At 45.0% G+C, this 23452-nt stretch overlaps 1 protein-coding gene across 5 annotated transcripts in view; it reads left to right on the top strand.

Moving 5' to 3' along the window:
• tnikb (TRAF2 and NCK interacting kinase b) overlaps window positions 1-23452 on the top strand; it is a 70581-nt gene that overhangs the window by 41543 nt on the left and 5586 nt on the right. Inside the window, exons 14-31 of one of the 5 annotated variants that reach the window (XM_062985928.1) lie at window positions 1514-1600; window positions 5642-5833; window positions 6751-7056; window positions 9048-9212; window positions 9563-9808; window positions 10834-10943; window positions 11050-11168; window positions 11749-11846; window positions 15764-15945; window positions 17270-17384; window positions 17688-17855; window positions 18284-18377; window positions 18470-18652; window positions 19682-19825; window positions 20137-20271; window positions 20370-20470; window positions 20702-20851; window positions 22576-22735. In XM_062985928.1, the coding sequence (XP_062841998.1) occupies window positions 1514-1600; window positions 5642-5833; window positions 6751-7056; window positions 9048-9212; window positions 9563-9808; window positions 10834-10943; window positions 11050-11168; window positions 11749-11846; window positions 15764-15945; window positions 17270-17384; window positions 17688-17855; window positions 18284-18377; window positions 18470-18652; window positions 19682-19825; window positions 20137-20271; window positions 20370-20470; window positions 20702-20851; window positions 22576-22735 (2755 nt within the window). The remainder of the gene's footprint in view (window positions 1-1513; window positions 1601-5641; window positions 5834-6750; window positions 7057-9047; window positions 9213-9562; window positions 9809-10833; window positions 10944-11049; window positions 11169-11748; window positions 11847-15763; window positions 15946-17269; window positions 17385-17687; window positions 17856-18283; window positions 18378-18469; window positions 18653-19681; window positions 19826-20136; window positions 20272-20369; window positions 20471-20701; window positions 20852-22575; window positions 22736-23452) is intronic. The other 4 variants (XM_062985929.1, XM_062985931.1, XM_062985930.1 and 1 more) reach the window with 4 other exon arrangements.

Raw genomic sequence — 23452 nt, 5'->3', positions numbered from 1 at the left:
CGTTAGGCTGATGTAAAATGTTGTATGCAGATAAGAAACAACAGTTAGCACAGAATGGAGGTTTCAAAGTCCAACACTCAAGTGTTAAAACAGTGATGTGACTAGAGTAATATAAAAGAAAGGCCACAGTTCCGTTTGTGGTTCTTCAGTTTACATACTGTGGGTTACCAACTGGAAGCTTGTTGGTTCAAATACTGGCTCTGACATGCAGTCACTGTTGGGTGCTTGTGCAAGGCCCTTAACCCTTTGTGCTCCTGGGGTGCCGTACATTGGCTGCCCCTAAGCTCTGACCCCAGCTTCCAAAAAAGCAATTTAAAAAATGACTAGATTGGAAGAAAACAAAGAAAATGTAGAAACAGAATATAAGACAATAATTATACAGATATGCTAAAATGTACAAAAACTGGATACACTAATCACAAATAAATCAAGGTGTTGAGTGGACTGAGTGGATTTAGTTAGTGTGAGGCACACTGACACCTTGCCCACGTAAATCCTGCCTGTCTCGCACCCTCACTGATCAACAACGAACACAGTCCTCGAAGTCTAGCTCGAACTAGACCAATCTGAGAACCCTGAAATCAATGGACGCTGCTCATGTACATTGTACGGTTGATTTATTTGTGTATATTCTAACAACATCAGTTGCCAATAAGGGGAGTCACTACACAGCCTGACATGTAGTCATGGAGTCACTACACATCCTGACACAAGTAGGAATGGAATTCAGGACTTTCATTCTCATATCTCAGTATCTCTTGGTGACTTCTTTTTTCTCTATGAGTCTAATTTCCTGCGCTCCTCTTCCACTCTTATAATCACTCTGCTTGCCACTTCTGTGAATTACCACTTAAGGAGACTCTTAGCACAAAAGCAATTCTACTAATAATGCACAACACTTCACTTATAATGTTCAGGAACCCTCCTGAGTTTTTAACCTGTGGTGTTTCTACCTGATCTGTGGCGTATGGACGATTAACGCAGACAATCATTTTAACACGTCTTCTAGTACTGAGAACAGACTTGATTAGCCCATGACTATAAGCAATGAAACTGAAGGTGTCTGGGCTAATAGATAATATATTGTATATAAAGGCAAAAGTGTGTGGACACTTGACTGAGCTTGTTAAACACCCCATTACAAAATATTTTGTGATCATTTGTGTTTCAGTTTCAGTTTATCCCAAAGAGTTCAGGTCAGGGGCTTTGTCTAGGCCACTAGAGTTGTCCAAACCAAAGAATATTACATAGTTGACTTTATACACCTGTTAGCAAGAACTATGGATGGAAAACCTCTAAACCTCTAAAAAGAACGGGTGTCCACATACTTTCTCAGTACAGAGATGTGTTAAAACCCTTGTCCGTAATGATCGTCCATATATTCTCCATCTACATCACTTATTCTGCTCTGTTTCTTTCCTCCTGTTTTTTTTCCTCTTTCATTCTTTTATTATCATCCTGGCTGTTTCTCTGTCTCCGTTGGGTTCCGCTCTGTTCTTCATGGCTCTGTAAGGAGTATATCCGTCGACAGCTGGAGGAGGAACAGAGGCAGCTGGAGATCTTACAGCAGCAGCTTCTGCAGGAGCAAGCGCTTCTTCTGGTAAACTAACCCTATAGCACTAACACTGACTCCTCGCCTTCTTCATACTGTACACGGCTTTACCTTTATCTACTTCTGTCTTCTGGTGGTCTGATGGTTCTTAGATGTACACTGCCTTGAAATCGTAAGTGTCCCTCAATCTTTTCTTCTGGAAATGTTGTCACAGCGTTAAACTTAAACCAAGACCAAAATAAAAACCAAACAAGTCCATTTCTGGTCAGCGACATTTATTAATCCTGTTAAAATAAACCTCCAGTTCCAATCACAAATATATAACCCTCCAAAGAAAACAGGGCTATAGGTATCTTCAGTTAATCTTCAAAGTTAATAATGTAGCATTTTAGAGTAATACTACCAAGTCACAATTATTTAATCTCTCCATAATATTGCTGATCTTAAAACCTGCTACTTGTCTGTAGGACCTAAAGTTGGGTTACAACACAATTAAACCATTGGAAACTCAATAACGACCCATACGCTGATCAGAATGACCTGATATCATCTGGGACAGGCTGGGTCAGTGTGTCAGTGCCAACCATGCAAAGATCACTCAACAACCAAGGACTCCACAACGAACGCCACTCTTTACCAAGAAGTACATAAAGGATCAGCTGGAATACCCCAGATAGGCCTGTAAGGTTCTGGGATACAGTTTTGTGGTGTGACTAATCAAAACTGGATTTATTTGGCAATATGGATCAATGTTTTGTCTGGTGCAAGTAGGCCAGACAAAACAAAGTAACACAAACATTTGCTGCCAGTTCAAAAGTTCACCTGCTAACAAAGGAGAAGGAATGAATGTAATATTGGGGTGATTTGGTGATGGTAGCCCACCACTGACCAGATCTGGTGGTCAAAAAACATAGTTGCCCATCTGAGGGAAGAGAGGCTGGTTGAGAAATGATCTGCTTGCCATCGCAAAAGTGACTCCATTGAATGGGTTATATACTGTAGTTATTATAGTTATAGAAGAAAAAAAAAACGGTTGCATATGTGTTAGAGCCACACCGTGGCCTAGTTCGGCCAATGACCGACACAGGGCTGCAGGGAAGGAAAGAAATTGAACACGTCTTAATTGGGACAACGTACGAACATGTGGAAACATTTCAGTTTACACCTCGAATAAGAAAATTAGGTATTTTAACAACTATTTGATTTGCAAATCCCTTCTTGGCTCCGGTGTCCTTTGGCGTCCTGAGACTATGGCAGTCCCGCGTTCCATCCGCAGTGCAGGCGAAGCTTTATCGACCTAGCAAATTGATTTTCGACAGCCCTGAGGTGATTAGTGGCGGCTCTGGAGCCTGTGCCTCATTGCTGTGGGAAATTAGATTTAGACTCGCTAGATAATTGGCTATCAATAGATTTATCTCACCCAGCTTATGGGTTTGTATAAAATTGTTCCCCCGTAGACGTTGCTCGTAGATAAAAAGCCCTTGATTAAAAAGTTCTTAGGTCCACATTCGCTTCTGATCTGCCTGTGTATTCACTCAGGATTTACTTTTTTGTTTTGTTTTTAAGTGCTAGTGGAGAAAGGTGACAGGATCTGTTAGTAATGGTACGAGATAGCATCCGTGATTATTAGGCAAGAGGGCTGGGTCATGAAAGCTCTGAGGTTATGCAGAAGAGACGTCAGCTGGTGGTTTAACCCTTTATATGTGTAGGCACTAGTGTAAATTACTGCTGTGCTGCTGTTGTAGGGCTAATTTGGTTTGGTGGAAGACTGTTTTTGTCTCTGGCCTGACATAGGTGTAGAGACACAGCGGCAAAGGGAGGTGGATAAAGGAAGTAGCGGTTCAGTGTTGACCCACTCTAGCTGCAAACTGTTTCACAAGTTGTATTTCTTATGTGGTTGTGTGGATGAAAAGCTATCATATGAACAAGCCAAAACATTAGGACCACCCACATAATATGCTGTAAAAACAGCTCTGACATGTCGAGACGTCTACAAAAGTCCTGTGGTATCTGTAGGTTCTTCAAGATGTTCTGGTTCCATCTCCTCCATGGGTGAACAGATCCCGAAGACTATGTCTTTTGGCATCAATGAGTCCTGGCCGCCCAACAACCTGTCAGCAGTTTGTGACTTGGCCCTCCATTGACCACCTTTGTTGGGTACCTACCACAGTTGCCTGTGACACCCCTTGGTGTTTCAGAGATACCACAAACCAGTTGTCTAGACATAACAAATTTGACCCCTATTAACGTCACTCAAGTCTTTATGCTGGCATTACGAAAGAAGCTTTGTCCAGCATGTTTCTGGGGGTCCTTATGTTTATAATGCAGAGTAAATGCTTTCAAGAAGACAGAAATGCATTCGTTGTAAGTCATGTCAACCTACAGTGTATCACAAAAGTGAGTACACCCCTCACATTTCTGCAGATATTTAAGTACATCTTTTCATGGGACAACACTGACAAAATGACACTTTGACACAATGAAAAGTAGTCTGTGTGCAGCTTATATAACAGTGTAAATTTATTCCTCCCTCAAAATAACTCAATATACAGCCATTAATGTCTAAACCACCGGCAACAAAAGTGAGTACACCCCTTAGTGAAAGTTCCTGAAGTGTCAATATTTTGTGTGGCCACCATTATTTCCCAGAACTGCCTTAACTCTCCTGGGCATGGAGTGTACCAGAGCTTCACAGGTTGCCACTGGAATGCTTTTCCACTCCTCCATGACGACATCACGGAGCTGGCGGATATTCAAGACTTTGCGCTCCTCCACCTTCCGCTTGAGGATGCCCCAAAGATGTTCTATTGGGTTTAGGTCTGGAGACATGCTTGGCCAGTCCATCACCTTTACCCTCAGCCTCTTCAATAAAGCAGTGGTCGTCTTAGAGGTGTGTTTGGGGTCATTATCATGCTGGAACACTGCCCTGCGACCCAGTTTCCGGAGGGAGGGGATCATGCTCTGCTTCAGTATTTCACAGTACATATTGGAGTTCATGTGTCCCTCAATGAAATGTAACTCCCCAACACCTGCTGCACTCATGCAGCCCCAGACCATGGCATTCCCACCACCATGCTTGACTGTAGGCATGACACACTTATCTTTTTACTCCTCACCTGATTGCTGCCACACATGCTTGAGACCATCTGAACCAAACAAATTAATCTTGGTCTCATCAGACCATAGGACATGGTTCCAGTAATCCATGTCCTTTGTTGACATGTCTTCAGCAAACTGTTTGCGGGCTTTCTTGTGTAGAGACTTCAGAAGAGGCTTCCTTCTGGGGTGACAGCCATGCAGACCGATTTGATGTAGTGTGCGGCGTATGGTCTGAGCACTGACAGGCTGACCCCCCACCTTTTCAATCTCTGCAGCAATGCTGACAGCACTCCTGCGCCTATCTTTCAAAGACAGCAGTTGGCTGTGACGCTGAGCACGTGCACTCAGCTTCTTTGGACGACCAACGCGAGGTCTGTTCTGAGTGGACCCTGCTCTTTTAAAACGCTGGATGATCTTGGCCACTGTGCTGCAGCTCAGTTTCAGGGTGTTGGCAATCTTCTTGTAGCCTTGGCCATCTTCATGTAGCGCAACAATTCGTCTTTTAAGATCCTCAGAGAGTTCTTTGCCATGAGGTGCCATGTTGGAACTTTCAGTGACCAGTATGAGAGAGTGTGAGAGCTATACTACTAATTTGAACACACCTGCTCCCTATGCACACCTGAGACCTAGTAACACTAACAAATCACATGACATTTTGGAGGGAAAATGACAAGCAGTGCTCAATTTGGACATTTAGGGGTGTAGTCTCTTAGGGGTGTACTCACTTTTGTTGCCGGTGGTTTAGACATTAATGGCTGTATATTGAGTTATTTTGAGGGAAGAATAAATTTACACTGTTATATAAGCTGCACACAGACTACTTTTCATTGTGTCAAAGTGTCATTTTGTCAGTGTTGTCCCATGAAAAGATATACTTAAATATCTGCAGAAATGTGAGGGGTGTACTCACTTTTGTGATACACTGTAAATGTTCTCACTCACCACCGCTGTTAACAGTGTCCTGATGTTCTGTCGCCCCCTTGACCGCAGGAGTATAAGCGTAAGCAGCTGGAGGAGCAGAGGCAGGCGGAGAGGTTGCAGAGGCAGCTTCAGCAGGAGAGAGCCTACCTGGTTTCACTCCAACAACAGCAACAGCAGGAGCCCCGACCTGCCGAAAAGAAGCAGCTGTACCACTACAAGGACTCGGTCAACCCCAGCGACAAACCCGCCTGGGCTAAAGAGGTATGAACACCATGGTGCAAACAAGCTGGAAGTGATTGATGTTGATTATATTTCAGTACTGCTGTGAAAGTGACCTGTGAAGCAGCAACCCGTCCCATGTCTTTTTGATTGTACTCCAATGTTTTCCTCCTAATTTGTATTAAACATACTTGTACTGTATAAGTAAATGTCATGGGCAACAAGTTTAACACGTTTTCCTGGTCAGAGAAAAATTGATAACGTTGACTTTGTTATTGGTACAAACCATAATTGCAGAAAAGTTGGGACAGTGTGTGAAATGTTAAAGATACAACAGATTCAGAACTACCCTGTGGTGGTCCTGTGGGGGTCCTGACCATTGAAAAACAGGGTGAAAGCAGGCTAAAAAAAAGTATGTAGAGAAACAGATGGACTACAGTAAGTAATTGTAGAACTAAAAGTTCAAAGTGCTCCTTTGAACTTTCCAGCTAGAACAACAGCCACTTTTTTGAGAAGGCTTCTTATAGAAGCGCCCCAAGCTTTTATAAGAAGATTTCTTATAAAAGCTTACCATATAGAAGCGCCCCAAGCCACATACCTACTCGCCGCCGTTCCTACCCAGCCGCCGCCCCCTCCCACGTCCAGAGGGAGAGGCCTGAAGTTCAGATAAAGCAACTGGCCCCCAGTGCCAACATCCCCAGAATCCGGGTGAGCTGCCAGCCCGATTTGCCAGTATGTACATTGTTTAGGCCCCTATTTTAGTTCTGCTGTGTTTACAAAGTATCTGTCGTATCTTTATCAACTAACTATATAGCTTTAATCATTCAGTGGAATTAACATAAATCAGTATACTGTATGTTCAGATCCATGTACTACACATTTTTACTACAGAATTTCTCAGTACAGGAAAACGTGTTAAACGTAATTACTTCAAATCAAACATGCCAATTTTTACACAGGTGATGAAAATAACCCAAGGTAACTCCCCCAACCTTCCAAGAAAGAGCCAGCCCCTTGAAGAGGTGCGGTTTTCGCATGTCATATTTCCCGACCACGCCCCAAGCCACATACCTGCTCGCCCCCCTTCCTACCCAGCCGCCGCACCCTCCCACGGCCAGAGGGAAAGGCCTGAAGTTCAGATAAAGCAACTGGTCCCCAGTGCCAACCTCCCCAGAATCCGGGTGAGCTGCCAGCCTGATTTGGCCCTGCAAGGCCAGGAAATCCGTGGCCGAACCCCCGGCCGATCGGGAACTCCGGAGAAAGAGGTAGAGAGAGACGTCAACAAGCTGCCTCTGGTCATGATTGGAACTGGCCCAATCATGCTGTCTTTCAACGGGCTTTGTGGGAAATATTCTACTGACGAAATTTCTGAACCCCTCGTCTCAGTGGGTCTCAGGGATCGTTCTTTTCTCTTTTCGTCTTCATATTCAAGGCTGCTGTATCTTAATCCTTATCGCCATTGAAGTGGGATTTTGGTGTCATTTCGGTGCATGTGAAGCTTGTTTTGTTTCTTCAGCCGCTTTCTTTGACATTTTCCCTACATTATCTTACTGTACTGACTTCTTCTTTAAAAGAGCACTGGGCATCTTGAGAGCTTAGTATTTATCACAGTTGTTTGAGTAAGTTGCTCAACAGGTGCTTGGGTGGCACATCGGTAGAGAATGTTTCCCCACTTTAATCTAAACAGTGCTGTCAGATGGTCAGGTGCCGGTCAGGCATCTTCGTGGACATGATTGGCTAAAACAAAACAATACTAGGTGCATTTATCAGGTGCCGATCCCAAGCCTGGATTAAAATAGGAGGGTTGCGTCAGGAAGGGCGTCCGATGTATAAACTGTGCCAAGTCTGGTGTGGGGACCTGATCCACTGTGGCGACCCCTAAATACAGGAGCAGCTAAAAAATAATTGAGTATTAAAAAACTGTCACACAGGGTCAGTGGTCTGTAAGCTATTTTCTGCCCACAACACATGAAGGTTCTGCCCATACCTATACTTAAGGCCTAGAAAACCTGCTTTTGACCACTGGGTCAAGGTGACTAAGGGCAGAATGAAAACAAGCCATAAAAATAGCGGTGTGATGGGTCGGAACATATTGTGGATACAACAGTGACTACTACTGTTTGGTATAGGTGATGGCACTGGTGGTGGAGGAATACTTGAAGTATAGAGGATTTCTCAGTGTTACGACTCGGGTCTGTAGGGGTCTGTCGCTGCCTGGTAAAAAGAAGTGCCCAGTGGTTTCAGATGTGTCAGAGTAAATGACTCTCCTAATTGCTCTCCTAATAATAATATAGTTCTTTTTTTCACATTCTAAATAACAACTCCCTTTAGCTTTTCTTTTCCTTTAGCTGGGCTGTTTTCTCATATTTTCTTTTTATTAATATATATTAATATGTTGTATTTTACCAGATACATTTTTGTTTGTGTATGGACACATATGACTATATTCAGACTGATTATATATTCAGAAGTTGTGTAGAGTACGAGCTCTAGAGTTCAAATTCAAACCGTTCTACCGACCTAGCCAGACGCTCAACAGCCAGACTGTCTGCGTCTGAGCAAAGGAAGGTTGGATAGGGTTTCTCTAGAATGCTTGAGGAACAGTGACACCTGCTGTCTGGTTAAGGTGCTGGCAGTGTGGTAGTGTGACCATCCGGCAGAGGAAAAGGGGAACATCTGTTTTCCCAGGGTATAGAGTTAAATCAGTACAATAATCATGCATATCTAGGAACCCGCTGCCATTTGAAGGTTCCCTCTCTGTATAAGTAAATAAGTAAATAATTTCCTTCAGATTCTCGAAGCATCCTTTCAATGAGGCTAATTACATTTTAATAGAAGAACATCTGCTTAATGCAGGACAGATGTTTTCTGCTCATTTTTAGATTCAGCTCAATTTGATGACTCGAATATTCAGGTAGCCGAATGAGCTGATGTGTCATTCCGGCTGCCCAAGGCGCCTCTCTGCGTTCATTCCTGCGCGTCGCGATGCCCGCAGCATACGCAGCACATTTGCTGCTCTGCGTAGTAATTTAATTTAGATATCGTTAGCCTCGTGCCAACACATCCATTCTTATTAGCTGGTTTAGTTTGAGAGTTTTTAATCCTGAAGGCTTTGCAGTTTTTTTTCCCCACATGATGACCGAGCTCATGAGAGGCTTATTAATTATGATCACTCGTCGGATCTTCAGCGAAGGATTGTTTGAAAATGCACCTCGTGGATGTATTTTGACGCGACGTGATGTTTCCCGATACTCAGGTGGAGGAACGTTCCAAACTGAACCGACAGAGCTCTCCGGCGCTGCAGCACAAGGTTGCGAATCGTATCTCTGATCCATCGCTGCCCCCTCGCTCCGAGTCCTTCAGCAGCGGCGGCATCCAGCAGGCCAGGACCCCGCCCATGCACCGCACCGTCGAGCCTCAGGTACAATCCACACTGGTTGGTTGAAGACCACACTACATTAGAGTCCGGGTGTTTCGGGTACATACATTGGTGCACAATATGCCTCTAAATTTAGGGTAACCGTTTGGGAAAGGGTCTTTTCCTGTCCCAGCATGAGTCCCTTTTCACAAAGCAAGGTCCATTAAGACATGGTTGGGCCAGTTTTGGGTTTAGGAACAAGCTTATGGTCAAGTGTTCACTTAGATTCAGCCGTTTACTAGATATGGTGTCAAACTTCTGCTTCTTTGGATTTCCACTGGAGCATCAAGCAATCACATCATTCGTTCCCCTAAAATGCACTAATGCCAACCTTCAAATTCCGCTATCTCCAGATGGCCCACCTGGTCTCGGTGAAGTCCCACGGCTCCTCCATGACGGGCTCTCAGTCTCTGCATGATCAGTCTTCCCAGGGCGTCTCCGCTTTCCAAGAGAGCCTTTCGCCCCATCGCCCCCCGATGCCCCGTCAGAACTCGGACCCGACCTCGGAGACGCCCATGCCTCCTCCACGCGTCACCAGCCGCGACGACAAGTTCGACCGCGGCTCCTGGCTGAGGCAGGAGGAGGAGGTTCCTCCCAAGGTAAGAAATATTGAAAATGGAATGTTCTTCATAGCTTGGGTCAGATTCGTTTATTAGGTACCGTCAAGTCGATTCCGACTCCTGGCGACCATGTGGATAGTGTTTCTTCAGAACATCCTGTCTTCTGATGGGTCAACATTGTTTTTCTAGTTGTATCCATGCATCCTGTGTCCAAAAAAGAGCTTCAGTTTGGTTTTCTGGTTTGATTTGGTTGCTCAAAAATCTTCTCCAGCACCAAACTTCATAGCCATGGATATCCTACCTGTACCATTATACTGTCCAACTTTCACATCCATGAAAAACCACAGAGAGGACCATGGTCTGGACAGTTGGAAAAGGTCCAGATCTTGGTTTGAAGAGACCAATCATTTCATCTGAAGATCTCTTCCAGTTCCTTTGTTGTTGTTGAGCTAAGTGTTAGTCTGTGTCGTATTTCCTGACTGATGGATCCTTTGCTGTTTATAACTGAGCCAAGTTGGCTGTCCACTGTCCACCACTTCTCCATCAGTGGTACAGCTTAGTGGTCTTTCCTGTTGTCATGACGTTTGACCTGAAGTCCCATCTTTTCACTCTGTTCATGCCTAAATCATCACATATAGAAGTTTTTTGATGTTTCTTCTACCTATCTTGAATCCTTGATTACCTTCTTCTAATCCTGCTTTTCCCATCTAGGTCAGTGATGGTTTGTTTTGTTTCCTAGACCTTGTCAAAGAGACCACTGTTCCATGTTCTTGTTTGTACACAATGTAATTGTATATGTAGTTGCATAGAAATGGCTGTATGAGCCACTTTCTTAGACCCAGAGCTTTGCTTCCAGAACGTTCCGATTATAACTATGAATGCAGTCAAATGAGCTATTCGTACTTATAAGGGCACAGAAAAGTCACCAACTGTAATCAATCATCAGCTTCATCAGGGGCTATTATAAAAGAACATATTGAAATCCCAAGATGGCCCAAGTATTACTACTCAGAAGTAGAATCCACACACACACACACTTTATCTTTATTGTTCTTTATTTTTAGGTTCCCCAAAGGACCACTTCTATATCTCCCGCCCTGGTAAGAAAGAACTCTCCTGGCAACGGACCCGGAGGACTTGGTCCGAGGCCCGGTTCGCACCTCATCCGAGCCAGGTAATCACAAATCACACTTCCATTACCCGAAACCCAGCAGCTCGAGTGAGTTATCAGCTTCTAATGCTTGTAATCCTTCTGATCACCTGGTGCCGGTGTCTTTCAGCAACCCGGACCTGCGGGTCTCCGTAGAGCCTGGCCTTCCGAGGACGAGCAGCGGCAGTTCATCCAGCTCCAGCACCCCGAGCTCTCAGGGTGGATCCAGCGAGAGGAACCGAGTGGGAGGTGAGAGATCCTTGGAGAACCAGAGTAAGAGGTCTTTAGGAAATGCAATCAGTTTTGATGCTGTCTTGGGTATTCCCGCCTGGCGCCCAGGGTTTCCCGGTGGAACCAGGTCTGTCTTTACCCTGACCAAGATAAAGCGGTTGATAAACATGAAGCATACAAATTGCATCTGGTTTTATTGACCACTGAGATCCACATAAGACGCGATTGGCGGCGTCTTGAAGGGGTAGATGGTCTAACAAGTTTCCCATTGATGCTACAATCACGACCTCTGCTGGCTGGTCGGGGCGCCTGTCCATACATGATGCTGCTCTCTGTGAGACACCATCTCTGACAGGTGAAAAGAAGCGGTTGAAGATTTTGATTCTGCCAAAGGGGGGCGTGATAACCAGTTCAGCCCGCCAGTCAAACCTCCATCCCTCAGGCACAGCCAATTGGTATTTAAATCTATCAAAATCAAATTCTTATCTAAACGAATCAATTATTTTCACCCCCGTCAAAACTGAATTAGAGAATTAGAGAACGTTTCCATACATTGTTCATCATCCCACATCTTCTCGTTTCTCTTTGGTCATCCCAGGATCTGGAAAACCCGAGAGCTCCCCGGCCGTTTCCCTGGAGGCCAAGCCGAAAAGCCAGGAGGAGGGCAGGGAGGTGACCAGACCCAGTCGACCAGCTGTGAGTTCATATCAGTTCATCTTTGGTCCTATCTAAATCTCACCGTAGACTAGGGATGTAACGATGCACCACAAGACAGTTAAAAATCGATGCACACTTGTGTAACGATTCAAATCGGTTTACATGTATAATGAAAGGATATTCACTTTAAGCAGCAGAGGGCGTTGGCGCTATTCACCTCGCCTGGTTGACGTCACTACAGGGTTGCCAGGTTCGGATTTTTCCAGCCAAATGTATTTATGTGAGGATAAATAAATTTCTTTATTTGTTTTATTTATTTATTTATTTAATGTGGGATTTATTTTACATTTTCATTTATTTTATTTTAGAGATTTAAGAGAATATTTAATTGTATTTATTTATTAATTTTATTTTTATTTTCATTTAATATTATTTAAGTAATTTAAGAAATAATAAAAGGAAAATTTGTCATAATTTCTGTTCAATTTTATTTTGTTTAAAAAATCGGGGAAAAAATCGTATCGTGAACCCAGTATCGTGAATCGCATCGCATCGTGGGTAGAGTTACATCCCTACCGTAGACCGTATCTCACTCTCTTCCTAGCCGTTAGCACATTGTTCTGAGCTTGCTGTACATTTGTGATCTTTTGTTCTCATCCGGAACCTACCAATGATTCTGTACCATGATGCCATAAATGTTTATTATTGTAGAAATCTGTACCTGTTATATCAGTACCAGGGTGCCAGCAGGTCCTTAAAAAGCTTTAATTGCTTAGTAAGAATTTAAAGCTCAGTGCTCAGTGCTACCGACCTGTCCAGGCGTCCAACAGACACTTGTTAGATTTTTTCCTCGGCATTCAAGAAATTAACCATAATTGGTGGAAACCTGCCGACACCCTGAGTACCTTCTGCTTGATGTCCTAGCTCTAGCTCTGTGATATACTAACCACTCTCATCTCAAATCCATCTCTCAATTCTTTCCACCCTCTGCTTCCAACTTTCACTCTGTCGCCGATCCTCCCTCAGAGTTATAAGAGAGCCGTAGACGAGGTTAGTGCGACCTCTTGGTGGAATCTCTCTTTTTCTTTTCTTTTTTCCTGTGCTGAATGTCTCCTCTATAAGTGATTATCTCTGTAATTCAGACACTTGTTCCCTCAGATCATTTTTCCAATGACATGATGCTGTGGCTGCTTTAAAAACAGTGTTAATGCACACTGTATGAAAATAGCATCCGATAAGGAAACCGTGGGTCTGTCCGAAAACCTAGTGAGCCGCCTTGCTGCCTACTGCCTACCTAGGCATCCTAAGTAGAGGGGATTATATAAATCAGATTATTTAGACACACTACTTAAACAGCGATCACGCCGATTACGTCACCACAGTTTTCGCTCACTAAGCTAACACAGTTAGCCTCCGGCTATTTAAACCGATGGGCTGAGGCGACAAACCCGCTAGCATGCCAGCTAACGTCTCCCTGTGTGTATCGATTGCATATTTGATTGCATATAATTACACTGCATATAATTGCAAATTGCCATATCTGAAATCTTTAGTAAGTAAAGTTGCACTGCACTGAATGCTGGGATTTCCTTCTAAAAAGCATCAGATGCTCCTTCTGTATTCAGTCAGATTATGACATCGAAATGAGGTAACTCAGTAGGCAGCATTTTAAGGTATACAGGAATTAAGACATGCCTTCTTCTTAGGATCGTAGGATTGATCTTAATACACCTTCAAAGTTGCCAGACCTTTTCTGAGTAGAGCTCACATCTAGACCCTAGGCTGTATTAAGATAAAACATGCCTGTGCTTTTAGAATGGGATGTCCGACATAGATTATTGCCAGGTGTCCACATACTTTTGGCTGTAGTGTCGAACACAGGCGATTGGTTTACATTTACATTTTGTTAAAGACACTTTATCCAAAGTGATTTACAGTAGTGTGACAGTATAATTGTCTAAGCAATTGAGGGTTAAGGGCCTTGCTCAAGGGCCCGGCAGTAGCAGAGGAAATTATGGTTATTTAGGATTCCCAGGCAGTTCCTATTGCAGCTCCCAGCTTGATATCACTCAACGTATAAACCAAATAGCAAATTTATACGGACACACTAATCTAATCCGAGTTTGACTGCTGGCGATTTGATTACAGATCAGGCGCCACCTCGTTGGCAGAAACCGGTCCTCAGCGATTTGCTTACTCATACGTCCCTCAGAATCCTTCACTCTCTCTCTCTTCCCCCCGAACGTGCTGCCTCGCTGCTCTCTCTGGCAGCCGGTTATAATTGGAATCACTGCTCGTGTCCTTTCGCAGCCTCCTACAAGCACCATGTCAGTCACCTTCATTAGCTGCCCGTTTTGGCGTGGCTCTAATTCGGCGCTCTCTCTCGCCGTCTCGATAAATCTCTCGGACTGCCTCAGGCTTCTGGCTGTTACCCTGGCAACAGCAATCTCCGGGCAAATGGAGGGAAGAGTTCGCTGGCTTAAACTGCGCCTGCCGGATACTTACGGGGTTCTTCGGATTAGGAAGGGACGGCAGTGTAGTGCGTATATTATTATACTGTTTTTATCAGGATCTACTGAATTAGTATTGGGACGCTTCTTCTAATTTTTAACCTGAATCCAATCCATGACTTGGAACATCCATTGAGGCTTTCTTGACCAACATCCGTGCCCAGCCATAAAAATTATCTTTCTTGACTAAATGGGCCCAACATCAAAGTCTCATAAGAAGCCTTCTCAAAAAAGTGGCTGTTGTTCTAGCTGGAAAGTTCAAAGGAGCACTTTGTAGTTCTACAATTACTGACTGTAATCTATTTATTTCTCTACATACTTTTTTTAGACTGCTTTCACCCTGTTCTTCAATGGTCAGGACCCCACAGGACCACTATAGAGCAGGTATTATTTGGGTGGTGGATCATTCTCAGCACAGCAGTGACACTGACATTGTGGTGGTGTGTTAGTGTGTGTTGTGCTGGAGTTTTTAAATACCGTGTCCACTCACTGTCCACTCTATTACACACTCCTAACTAGTTGGTCCACCTTGTAGATGTAAAGTCAGAGACGATCGCTCATATATTGCTGCTGTTTGAGTCGGTCATCTTCTAGACCTTCATCAGTGGTCACAGGACGCTGCCTACGGAGCGCTGTTGTCTGGATATTTTTGGTTGGTGGACGATTCTCAGTCCAGCAGTGACAGTGAGGTGTTTAAAAACTCCAGCACAACACACAGTAACACACCACCACCATGTCAGTGTCACTGCAGTGCTGAGAATGATCCACCACCTAAATAATACCTGCTCTGTGGTGGTCCTGACCATTGAAGAACAGCATGAAAGGAGGCTAACAAAGCATGCAGAGAAACAGACAGACTACAGTCAGTAATTGTAGAACTACAAAGTGCTTCTATATGGTAAGTGGAGCTGATAAAATGGACAGTGAGTGTAAAAACAAGGAGGTTAGGGGACGGTGAGTTACAAGGTACCGCTGTACTCGGTAGCTGCTCTATAATTAGAACAAGGTTTGGATATCACAGTGGAATTCTGGTCACTAAACGGCGTTTTCTCTTCACCCGGCTGCCTTGGCATCAGGAGGAACTGGTAAGACGTGCAGGCTGGTAGGACCACTGACTCCCTCTAACCCTTCTGCATGTACAGTAGAGTCGTGAGGAGTTTCGACCCTCGTGCACCTTTAATTCCTGCACCGCGCCCTCCGTCCCGCACGAGGCTTTTGCATTATTAGCTAACATGACGAGCGGGTCTGACTCCCTTCTTAAGTTCGTTTTGCTGTTGACCTGGTGTACGCATTGGTGTATTAAATTAAGATCAAGTTGTGCACAATCCCCTGCTTTACATTTACCCAAACACCCTTGCTGTCTTACCGCCCCCCACAAACAGTGATGTTTTCTGTATGCCAGATTCTCTTGAATCTCAGGTCACATGTTCTCCGATTTTCCTTCAGGATCTGACCGCTCTGGCTAAAGAGCTCCGGGAGCTGCGCTCGAGCGAGGAGACCAACCGGCCGCCCGTCAAAGTGACCGACTACTCGTCGTCCAGCGAGGATTCCGAGAGCAGCGAGGAGGAGGAGGGAGAGGGCGGAGCTCACGACGGAACCGTGCCAGTCAGCGATATCCCTCGGATCATGTGAGCCTTCTGTGCATTTGTTTTGATTCAGAGGTGAAATACACTATATGGCCAAAAGTATTTGGACGCCTGACCATGATCCTATAGCCAAACTATACTAAATTGACCATGTGATCTTTTCAGCTATAACAACAGGGAATTTCTGCCCATTCGTTCAAAACAGCATTTATATGGCTGGGCACTGGGATTTAATATAAAAAGTTTAAAAACAGGGCACCCAGGTGGCACAAGTGGGATATTCTGCTGGCACACCAGTGCTTAGACTCTGAACACCCCTGTTCAAATCTCAGCTCTGCTACCGGTCGGCTGGGTGCCATCTAGCGGGCACATTGGCAGTGCCTTCAGGAGACAGAATTGGCCAACGAGTTTGCCGGATGGGAAAAGTCCGGACTGGGGTGGGTGGGGTCTGTGGCTCCTGAAAGCGGGTGGAAAGGAGAGCCGAGATCGACACACGCCCCCTCCGCCACGCGTGCAGTAAGAGACTGCATCTTTTCACCTGCACGAGGCGAGTTCATATGTGGATCAGCTTTGTGTACGGAGAGCCACACCCTGATAAATGCATTATCCCCCATCAGTTATGGGGGATCCTTATCCGGCTCCCACCCTGTGTAAACAGCCAATTGTTGTTCACGTAGGCGCCCAGCCTGCTGGTAGCAGAGCTGAGATTCGAAATGACAAGTTTGAATTGGCAGTGCCTGCAGGAGACAAAATTGGCCAACGAGTCTGCGGGATGGGAAAAGTCCAGACTGGGGTGGGTGTGGTCTGTGGTGGAGCCCAAAGGTTGAGGGACTGCGTACTTGTCGGAAAGGGCATGGAGCATGTGAATATACCCTCCTTCCCCAACAGCGGAAGTCTAGATGGCTATGGTAGAAAGTTGAAACATGAGCAGTATGGGCGCTCGGGTGGCGCAGCAGTAAAACACGCTAGCACACCAGAGCTGAGATTTCGGACTCGTCAGATTGTTCATGTAGGCGAAACTGGGCGCCTATATGAGCAACGATTGGCTGTTGTTCATACAGGGTGGGAGCCGGATAGCGAATTGTTATAACTGATGCAATTACATCCTCTGCTGGCTGGTTGATGGAATAATGCGTTGATCAGGGTGTGGCTCTCCGTACACAAAGCTGATCCGTATATGAACTCACCTCGTGCAGGTGAAAAGATGCAGTCGGTTACTGCACACATGACAGTCTCGCTCTTCTCAATCAGGGCGGGGATCAGCATCAGTAGGGAGGAAGCATAATGCAATTGGATAATTGGATACGCTAAAATGTATATATATTTATATATATATAATTAAAGAGCAATATTTTTTTCTTCACAGGCCATCGGCCGGGCAAGGTGCTAATGAAGCTTTCAGTGGAGTGGGTGGACAGGCGGACTCTCATGACGAGTCTTACATCAACAACTCGAAAGACGGCACCCTGATGATGAGAGAGGTAAGAACCAGGGTATCACCGCCACCTGATTTCTCACATCGCCCGTTATGGGATATATCTCTAAGCCCTGCTGATGAGAACCTCCTACATCCATCAGTGTGTCAGTGTTCCATTATCTCTGTATGATTTCTTCATCTACTTTTGTATTCAGACGTGGTATTTAAACCAAACTCACCTCGGCTTTTCGAGCTGTTCTCTGGGCCGCTCGGGCCGCATTCGCCCAGACGCGTACCGGCATGCCGGCCGCTCTTACGGGGCGACGATAGCACCGCCCATGTCCTCTGTGTCTTCCTCTTCCTGCAGATGCTCGGGGAAAGAAAGCGCTCGGGTCGCGCCGAGAGCAACGGTTTCCCTGGTAACTCCAACCTTCCTGATCTAGTGCAGCAAAGCCACTCCCCCTCGGCCACGCCCGGCAAGGGCCCGGGGCGCCACTCCAGTCTGCTCGGGCAGGACCTGGACCCTGTGGCCGAAGTAGGTGACAGTGCAGCCTGTCTGAGCCCCCTTCGATCGCTTACCCTAACCCAAACCCTGATCCTGCTAACCATCACCGTCTGATCCAGTCCGAATTAACCACATGTTTATCTGGCTGTGCTTTCTGGGTCTCTCTGGATGCCAAGCTCTCGTCCGGTCTCAGATCTTGTGCAGTCCCTTGCCTTTTATTGCTTTTTGTTGTTGGCAGTTTTCCATTCGAGCTATTTTTACTCACTTGGCATTTACATAAGACGCTTCTCCCCCTTTTTTCCTTTCACAAAATGCTTCCTAACCAACAAGCATTCATGGCTTTATGTGTTTGCACTGACACAACATGCATGTTATAACTTAACACTTAATTAATTTAATCTATTAATCATACAGGACCTTTACCTACAGTACATACAATGCTTTACTCTTCTTGACAGTATGGGAGCGGCACCAAAGCGTCCTTCACCCCCTTCGTGGACCCTCGTGTCTACCAGACCTCGCCGACTGAAGAAAATGAGAACTGCGCCCCAGGTTGTGCTTTATAAACTAATTAGGAATAACGATGCCAAACGATCTGGTTTTGTTGGCTAAATGAGGTTTATCTGTTGGCCGTCCGACCGCAGGTCTGTCCGCCGAGGAGCTTCTGAGGCACGAGCAGGAACAGGAACAAGCTCGGCTCAACGAGGCGCGCAAGATCTCCGTGGTCAACGTCAACCCCACTAACATCCGGCCTCACAGCGACACGCCCGAGATACGCAAGTACAAGAAGCGCTTCAACTCCGAGATCCTGTGCGCCGCGCTGTGGGGTGAGTCTCTAGTCGTATCCAGTTACCTAATTGCGTTGATGTTGACCCCCACTTTGGTTGAGGAGAGCCGAGGCAAAAAAAAAAAGAGGTTCCAAACAGCTGGCACCACAGAATACTCCTGTGACATCATCTGTGGGCGTGTCAAGTCGTAGACGTTTGGGTGCTTTCACATGAGAAGCTGCAAAACCGCTTTAGCGCTGATGCGCCGTTGTTTCTTATGGAGCTTGACGCTGCGCTTCTATCTTTTAAAGTTCACCTGATTGAACTTGGACCTAGTTTGTCGCTGATATTTTCAAAGCGCCTCAGATGAGACGAACTGTTTGATATGATGCGGTAAAAGCGACTCGGACGATACGAACAACGAGCTGCATAACACAAGTTTAAAAGTAAAACCACCACACAGTGAAGTAAATACAGCATGATGATGCATGCCTGGCTCCCAAAAGCGGGTGGAGAGGAGAGCCGAGACTGTTACACGCCCCCTCCGACACGTGTGCAGTAACCGACTGCATCTTTTCACCTGCACTAGGCGAGTTCATATGCGGATCAGCTTTGTGTACGGAGAGCCACACCCTGGTGGTGCAGGCGCCATCAATCAGCCAGCAGAGGTCGTGGTTGTTATCAGGAATCCCCGTCCGGCTCCCACCCTGTGTGAACAACAGCCAATCGTCGTTCGTGTAGGCGCCCAGCCTGCCGGTAGCAGAGCTGAGATTCGAAATGTCAGCTTTGGTGTTCTGAGCACCGACACTTTTTATTAAACACCGGTGCATTGGATGTAGAAGAACCAGAATAGATTTTAGATTCTTGGCCTATAGTTCTAAGGTGGGGTGATGGCCGAAGCATTGGTGGTGCAAAGCCCAGAAAAAAATAGGAGGGTTGAGTAAGAACTGTGCCAAGTCTGGTTCACGGAATATTCATGCCGCATAAACAATCGTGCCTACAGAGTCCAAACCTCCTAAGCTCTGCCAGTAAGAACCTAGCTTTTAATTCCCACGTTGCCTGACCTCAGCGTGTCTGTCTGTGTTCTAGGGGTAAACCTGTTGGTCGGGACTGAAAACGGACTGATGTTGCTGGACCGGAGCGGTCAGGGTAAAGTGTACAACCTCATCAACCGCCGACGCTTTCAACAGATGGACGTCCTGGAGGGCCTCAACGTGCTGGTCACCATCTCTGGTAAGAGCTGGTCATTATTATTTAATCATCGACCAAGTCTCAGTTGTTCCACTTGACCTGCCACTGTAACGGCGACTCCTGCTGGCTGGTTGAGGCACTGTAGGTGCTTTATGTACGTGCTCGGCCTTTCTGTAGGAAACCCCTGCTGGCCAGGGGCTTCACACATGTCGAGAAGGTGTGAGCTAGCTACATCCCTTCTTAACTGCTGAGGGTGTTATGCAAGCAACATGGGGGACCAGAGTACAGGGGTAGTGGATGTACCACAATAAGGACGATGCATTAATCAAAATATGCCATTTTTCCTCATGCAGGCAAAAAGAACAAGCTGAGGGTTTACTACCTGTCATGGCTGAGGAACCGAATACTCCACAATGACCCGGAGGTGGAGAAGAAGCAGGGCTGGATTACCGTAGGAGATCTAGAAGGCTGTGTTCATTATAAAGTCGGTATGTTTAAGTGTAATTATTTAGAGATAATTCCATACTGCAGCCTCGTATGTCTCGTATTCCTATTCAAACTCGCACCCTTATCTTTGCATCAAAAGTGAAATATGAGAGGATCAAGTTCCTGGTGATCGCCTTGAAGAATGCTGTCGAGATTTACGCCTGGGCTCCGAAACCGTACCACAAATTCATGGCGTTCAAGGTGAGCGAGTCTTTTCCTTCCTGAAGGTTTATCAGCGTTCGAAGCTCTCAGATGATTTCTAATGAATCTATTTCAAAGTAGATTCCACTGGCAGATCGCTTCAAACTGAATCTGACTTCTGTAGCCGTTCACTAACGCTTAGCTTTGTGTGGATGCGCGGATTACATCAGCACATGCGGCGCTCGACAGGTTGCTAATTTGTTCTCTCGCTCTCCCGCCGCTCGTCTGAAGTCGTTCACGGACCTGCAGCATAAACCGCAGCTCGTGGACCTGACCGTGGAGGAGGGCCAGAGGTTGAAGGTCATCTACGGCTCCAGCGTGGGCTTTCACGTGATCGACGTGGACTCCGGGAACCCCTACGACATCTACATCCCGTCCCACGTAAGTGACAGACGAGCTGAGCGGAACGGCTGTGACCCTTCCTCAGCCTGTGCCCGGCCTCCTCTTCCTCCTAGACAGCTTAGCCATTTGGAGGTGCGCTCTCAGTGCCGGTCACAAGCCCGGATAGAAATAGAAAGTGACTAATTTGGGATGAAATTAATAAATAAATGCCTCATTTTGTCATTGTGTACATCAGGGTTTTTCACACCCTGGGTCAGGGTTACAAGCAAAAAAAAAAGGGAAAAATAATAATAATTAAATAAACAAAGAAACGAAGGCACATAATAACCTTGTACGTGAGTGCCCCCTTGTGTAGGCTTTATGTTACATCTTTACTCATTCCCACCCATGCAGCAAACCCGCTTTTGCACTGATGTGCCGTTGTTTTAAAGTCTTTTAAAGTTCACCTGATTGACCTAGTTTGTCTCTGATATTTTCAAAGCGCCTCAAATGAGACGGACTGTTTGATATGATGCGGTAAAAGCGACTCAGACAGTACGAACAACTGCGAACATAACAGCCACCAGTGAAGTAAATACAGCATGATGATGCATGCTTGGCTCAGAGATGTTCACAAGTCACAAAATACGAGTCCGAGTCAAGTCACGAGTCTTTAGGCTAGAGTCCGAGTCAAGTCACGAGTCAATATAATCTACACAAAACATATATTGGAAATGTAGCGTGGAAATAAACAAATAATCTGTACGTTCAGATAAAAACAACAACAGATTAGCGACTGTATTTTGCCGTTTTACTTCGTGCTTTTACTTTCCTAGGTACCAGTTAAAAGCTTAAATTGAAGTTTTGTTTTCATTGCAGATTACGGCACAGCGGCCAAAATCCCAAACGCAGCAAAAAATCCGTAACCACTGCTTACCTTAGCTTATGTTCTTCCAGATGCTATTAAATTTATAAGCGTTTATAAGAAAGCCAATCAAGCGTTTCATTGACACATCATCTGTGTGACGCAAACTGAATAAATCACGATCAGAATGATGTCGGATCATATATATATATTTTGTTGTCCACGAGTCATTTTTTGCGAGTCACGAGTCGAGTCAGAGTCATTTGAAACGAGTCTGAAGTCGCTGTGTTCTGCGTTCTCTAAAAAACACCAAGGTTCAAAGAAGCCCAAACAGAACCAGGTCAAGAACCAGAGTTCTTTTGGTGGAAAAGCTCTACTTGTAAACCACAGTGGGACCAGATTGTACAGAGCAGAGCAGAGAGAGTGAGATGGATCGTTTGCGTTGCCTGGGTCATGCAAAAATCATGGACATTATGTGGGTCGCTTAAAATAATGTTTGAAAAACCCTGATGTACATAGTGCTAGACGCAGAATATTAATAAATGAATACATTTATTAATAAATAATAATAAATACAAGGAAAACATGTAGGTGTAACATATCAGATATCATCTCTATGGTTACTGTCACTTGCATCATATACATGATCAGATTTTGCATTTCCCCCATGTAGGACATTTTGGCAAACCAAAATCGTGTGATTAAGTGAAGCGCCCCCATATGAGCGCTGCTGTAATAGCAGGTCTGTTTGTTTTGAAGGAGAGGAGAACGGGGTGGGCTTTATTGTTGCAGCAGTTTCCTACAGGTAGAAGTTCTGGCGAGGGGAAAAGCTCCACATACAGCAAAGTGTATTCTCGTGCTTGTCATCCGAAAGCTCACGGAACGCAAACCCATTCCCTCCCCATGTTCCCTCCCCCAGATTCAGGGCACTGTCACTCCCCATGCCATTGTGGTGCTCCCCAAGACCGACGGGATGGAGATGCTTCTGTGTTACGAAGATGAGGGAGTCTATGTGAACACATACGGCAGAATCACTAAAGACGTGGTGCTACAATGGGGAGAGATGCCCACCTCTGTTGGTAGGTCGTGGTTGTTTACTTTATTGGCACATAATGCTGCACATATTTTCTCCTTTCAGAGTCCTGGTGCCTGGGTGGTAGGTGCACCCGCCCCGTAAACCCGAAACCTTTAGGTCACACATGCAAAAACACATGCAGTATGGTCCAAACGTCTGTTAACTACCAGAAAGTGCACAGGATTTGAGTTTGAATCTCAGCTCTGCTACCGACCAGCCGGGCGCCCCCTAGCGGCCCCCTGTCAGTGCCTGCAGCAGACAAAATTGACCACCAGTCTGCTGTGTGGGAAAGACCGGACTAATAAGTGGGCGTGGTCTTTGACGCTGTGTAAGGACCCTTGTTAGTAGCCCGAGGCGCCTGTACAGAAGTGGAGGAACTTTTCTATTAAAATAAGGTAAATAGTTCTATTATTATTTTATTTTGTATTTATTTATTTATTTATTTATTTATTTATTTTATTTAGCTCATTAATTGTTTATTTACTTATTATTTTATTTAACTCATTAATTGTTTATTTATTTATTATTTTATTATTTTATTTAACTCATTTAACTTATTGTTTATTTATTTATTATTTTATTTAACTCGTTTATTTATTTATTATTATTTTTATTTATTTATTATTTATTTATTTATTATTTTATTTAACCCATTATTTGTTTATTTATTTATTGTTTTATTATTTAAATGAACTCATTACTTGTTTTTTTTATTTATTAT

This window comes from Trichomycterus rosablanca, chromosome 23 (genome assembly GCF_030014385.1).
Source record: "Trichomycterus rosablanca isolate fTriRos1 chromosome 23, fTriRos1.hap1, whole genome shotgun sequence".
NCBI classification, from domain to species: domain Eukaryota; kingdom Metazoa; phylum Chordata; class Actinopteri; order Siluriformes; family Trichomycteridae; genus Trichomycterus; species Trichomycterus rosablanca.
The sequence above is the reverse complement of the archived record's forward strand: the minus strand, read 5'-3'. Positions and strand labels throughout refer to the sequence as shown.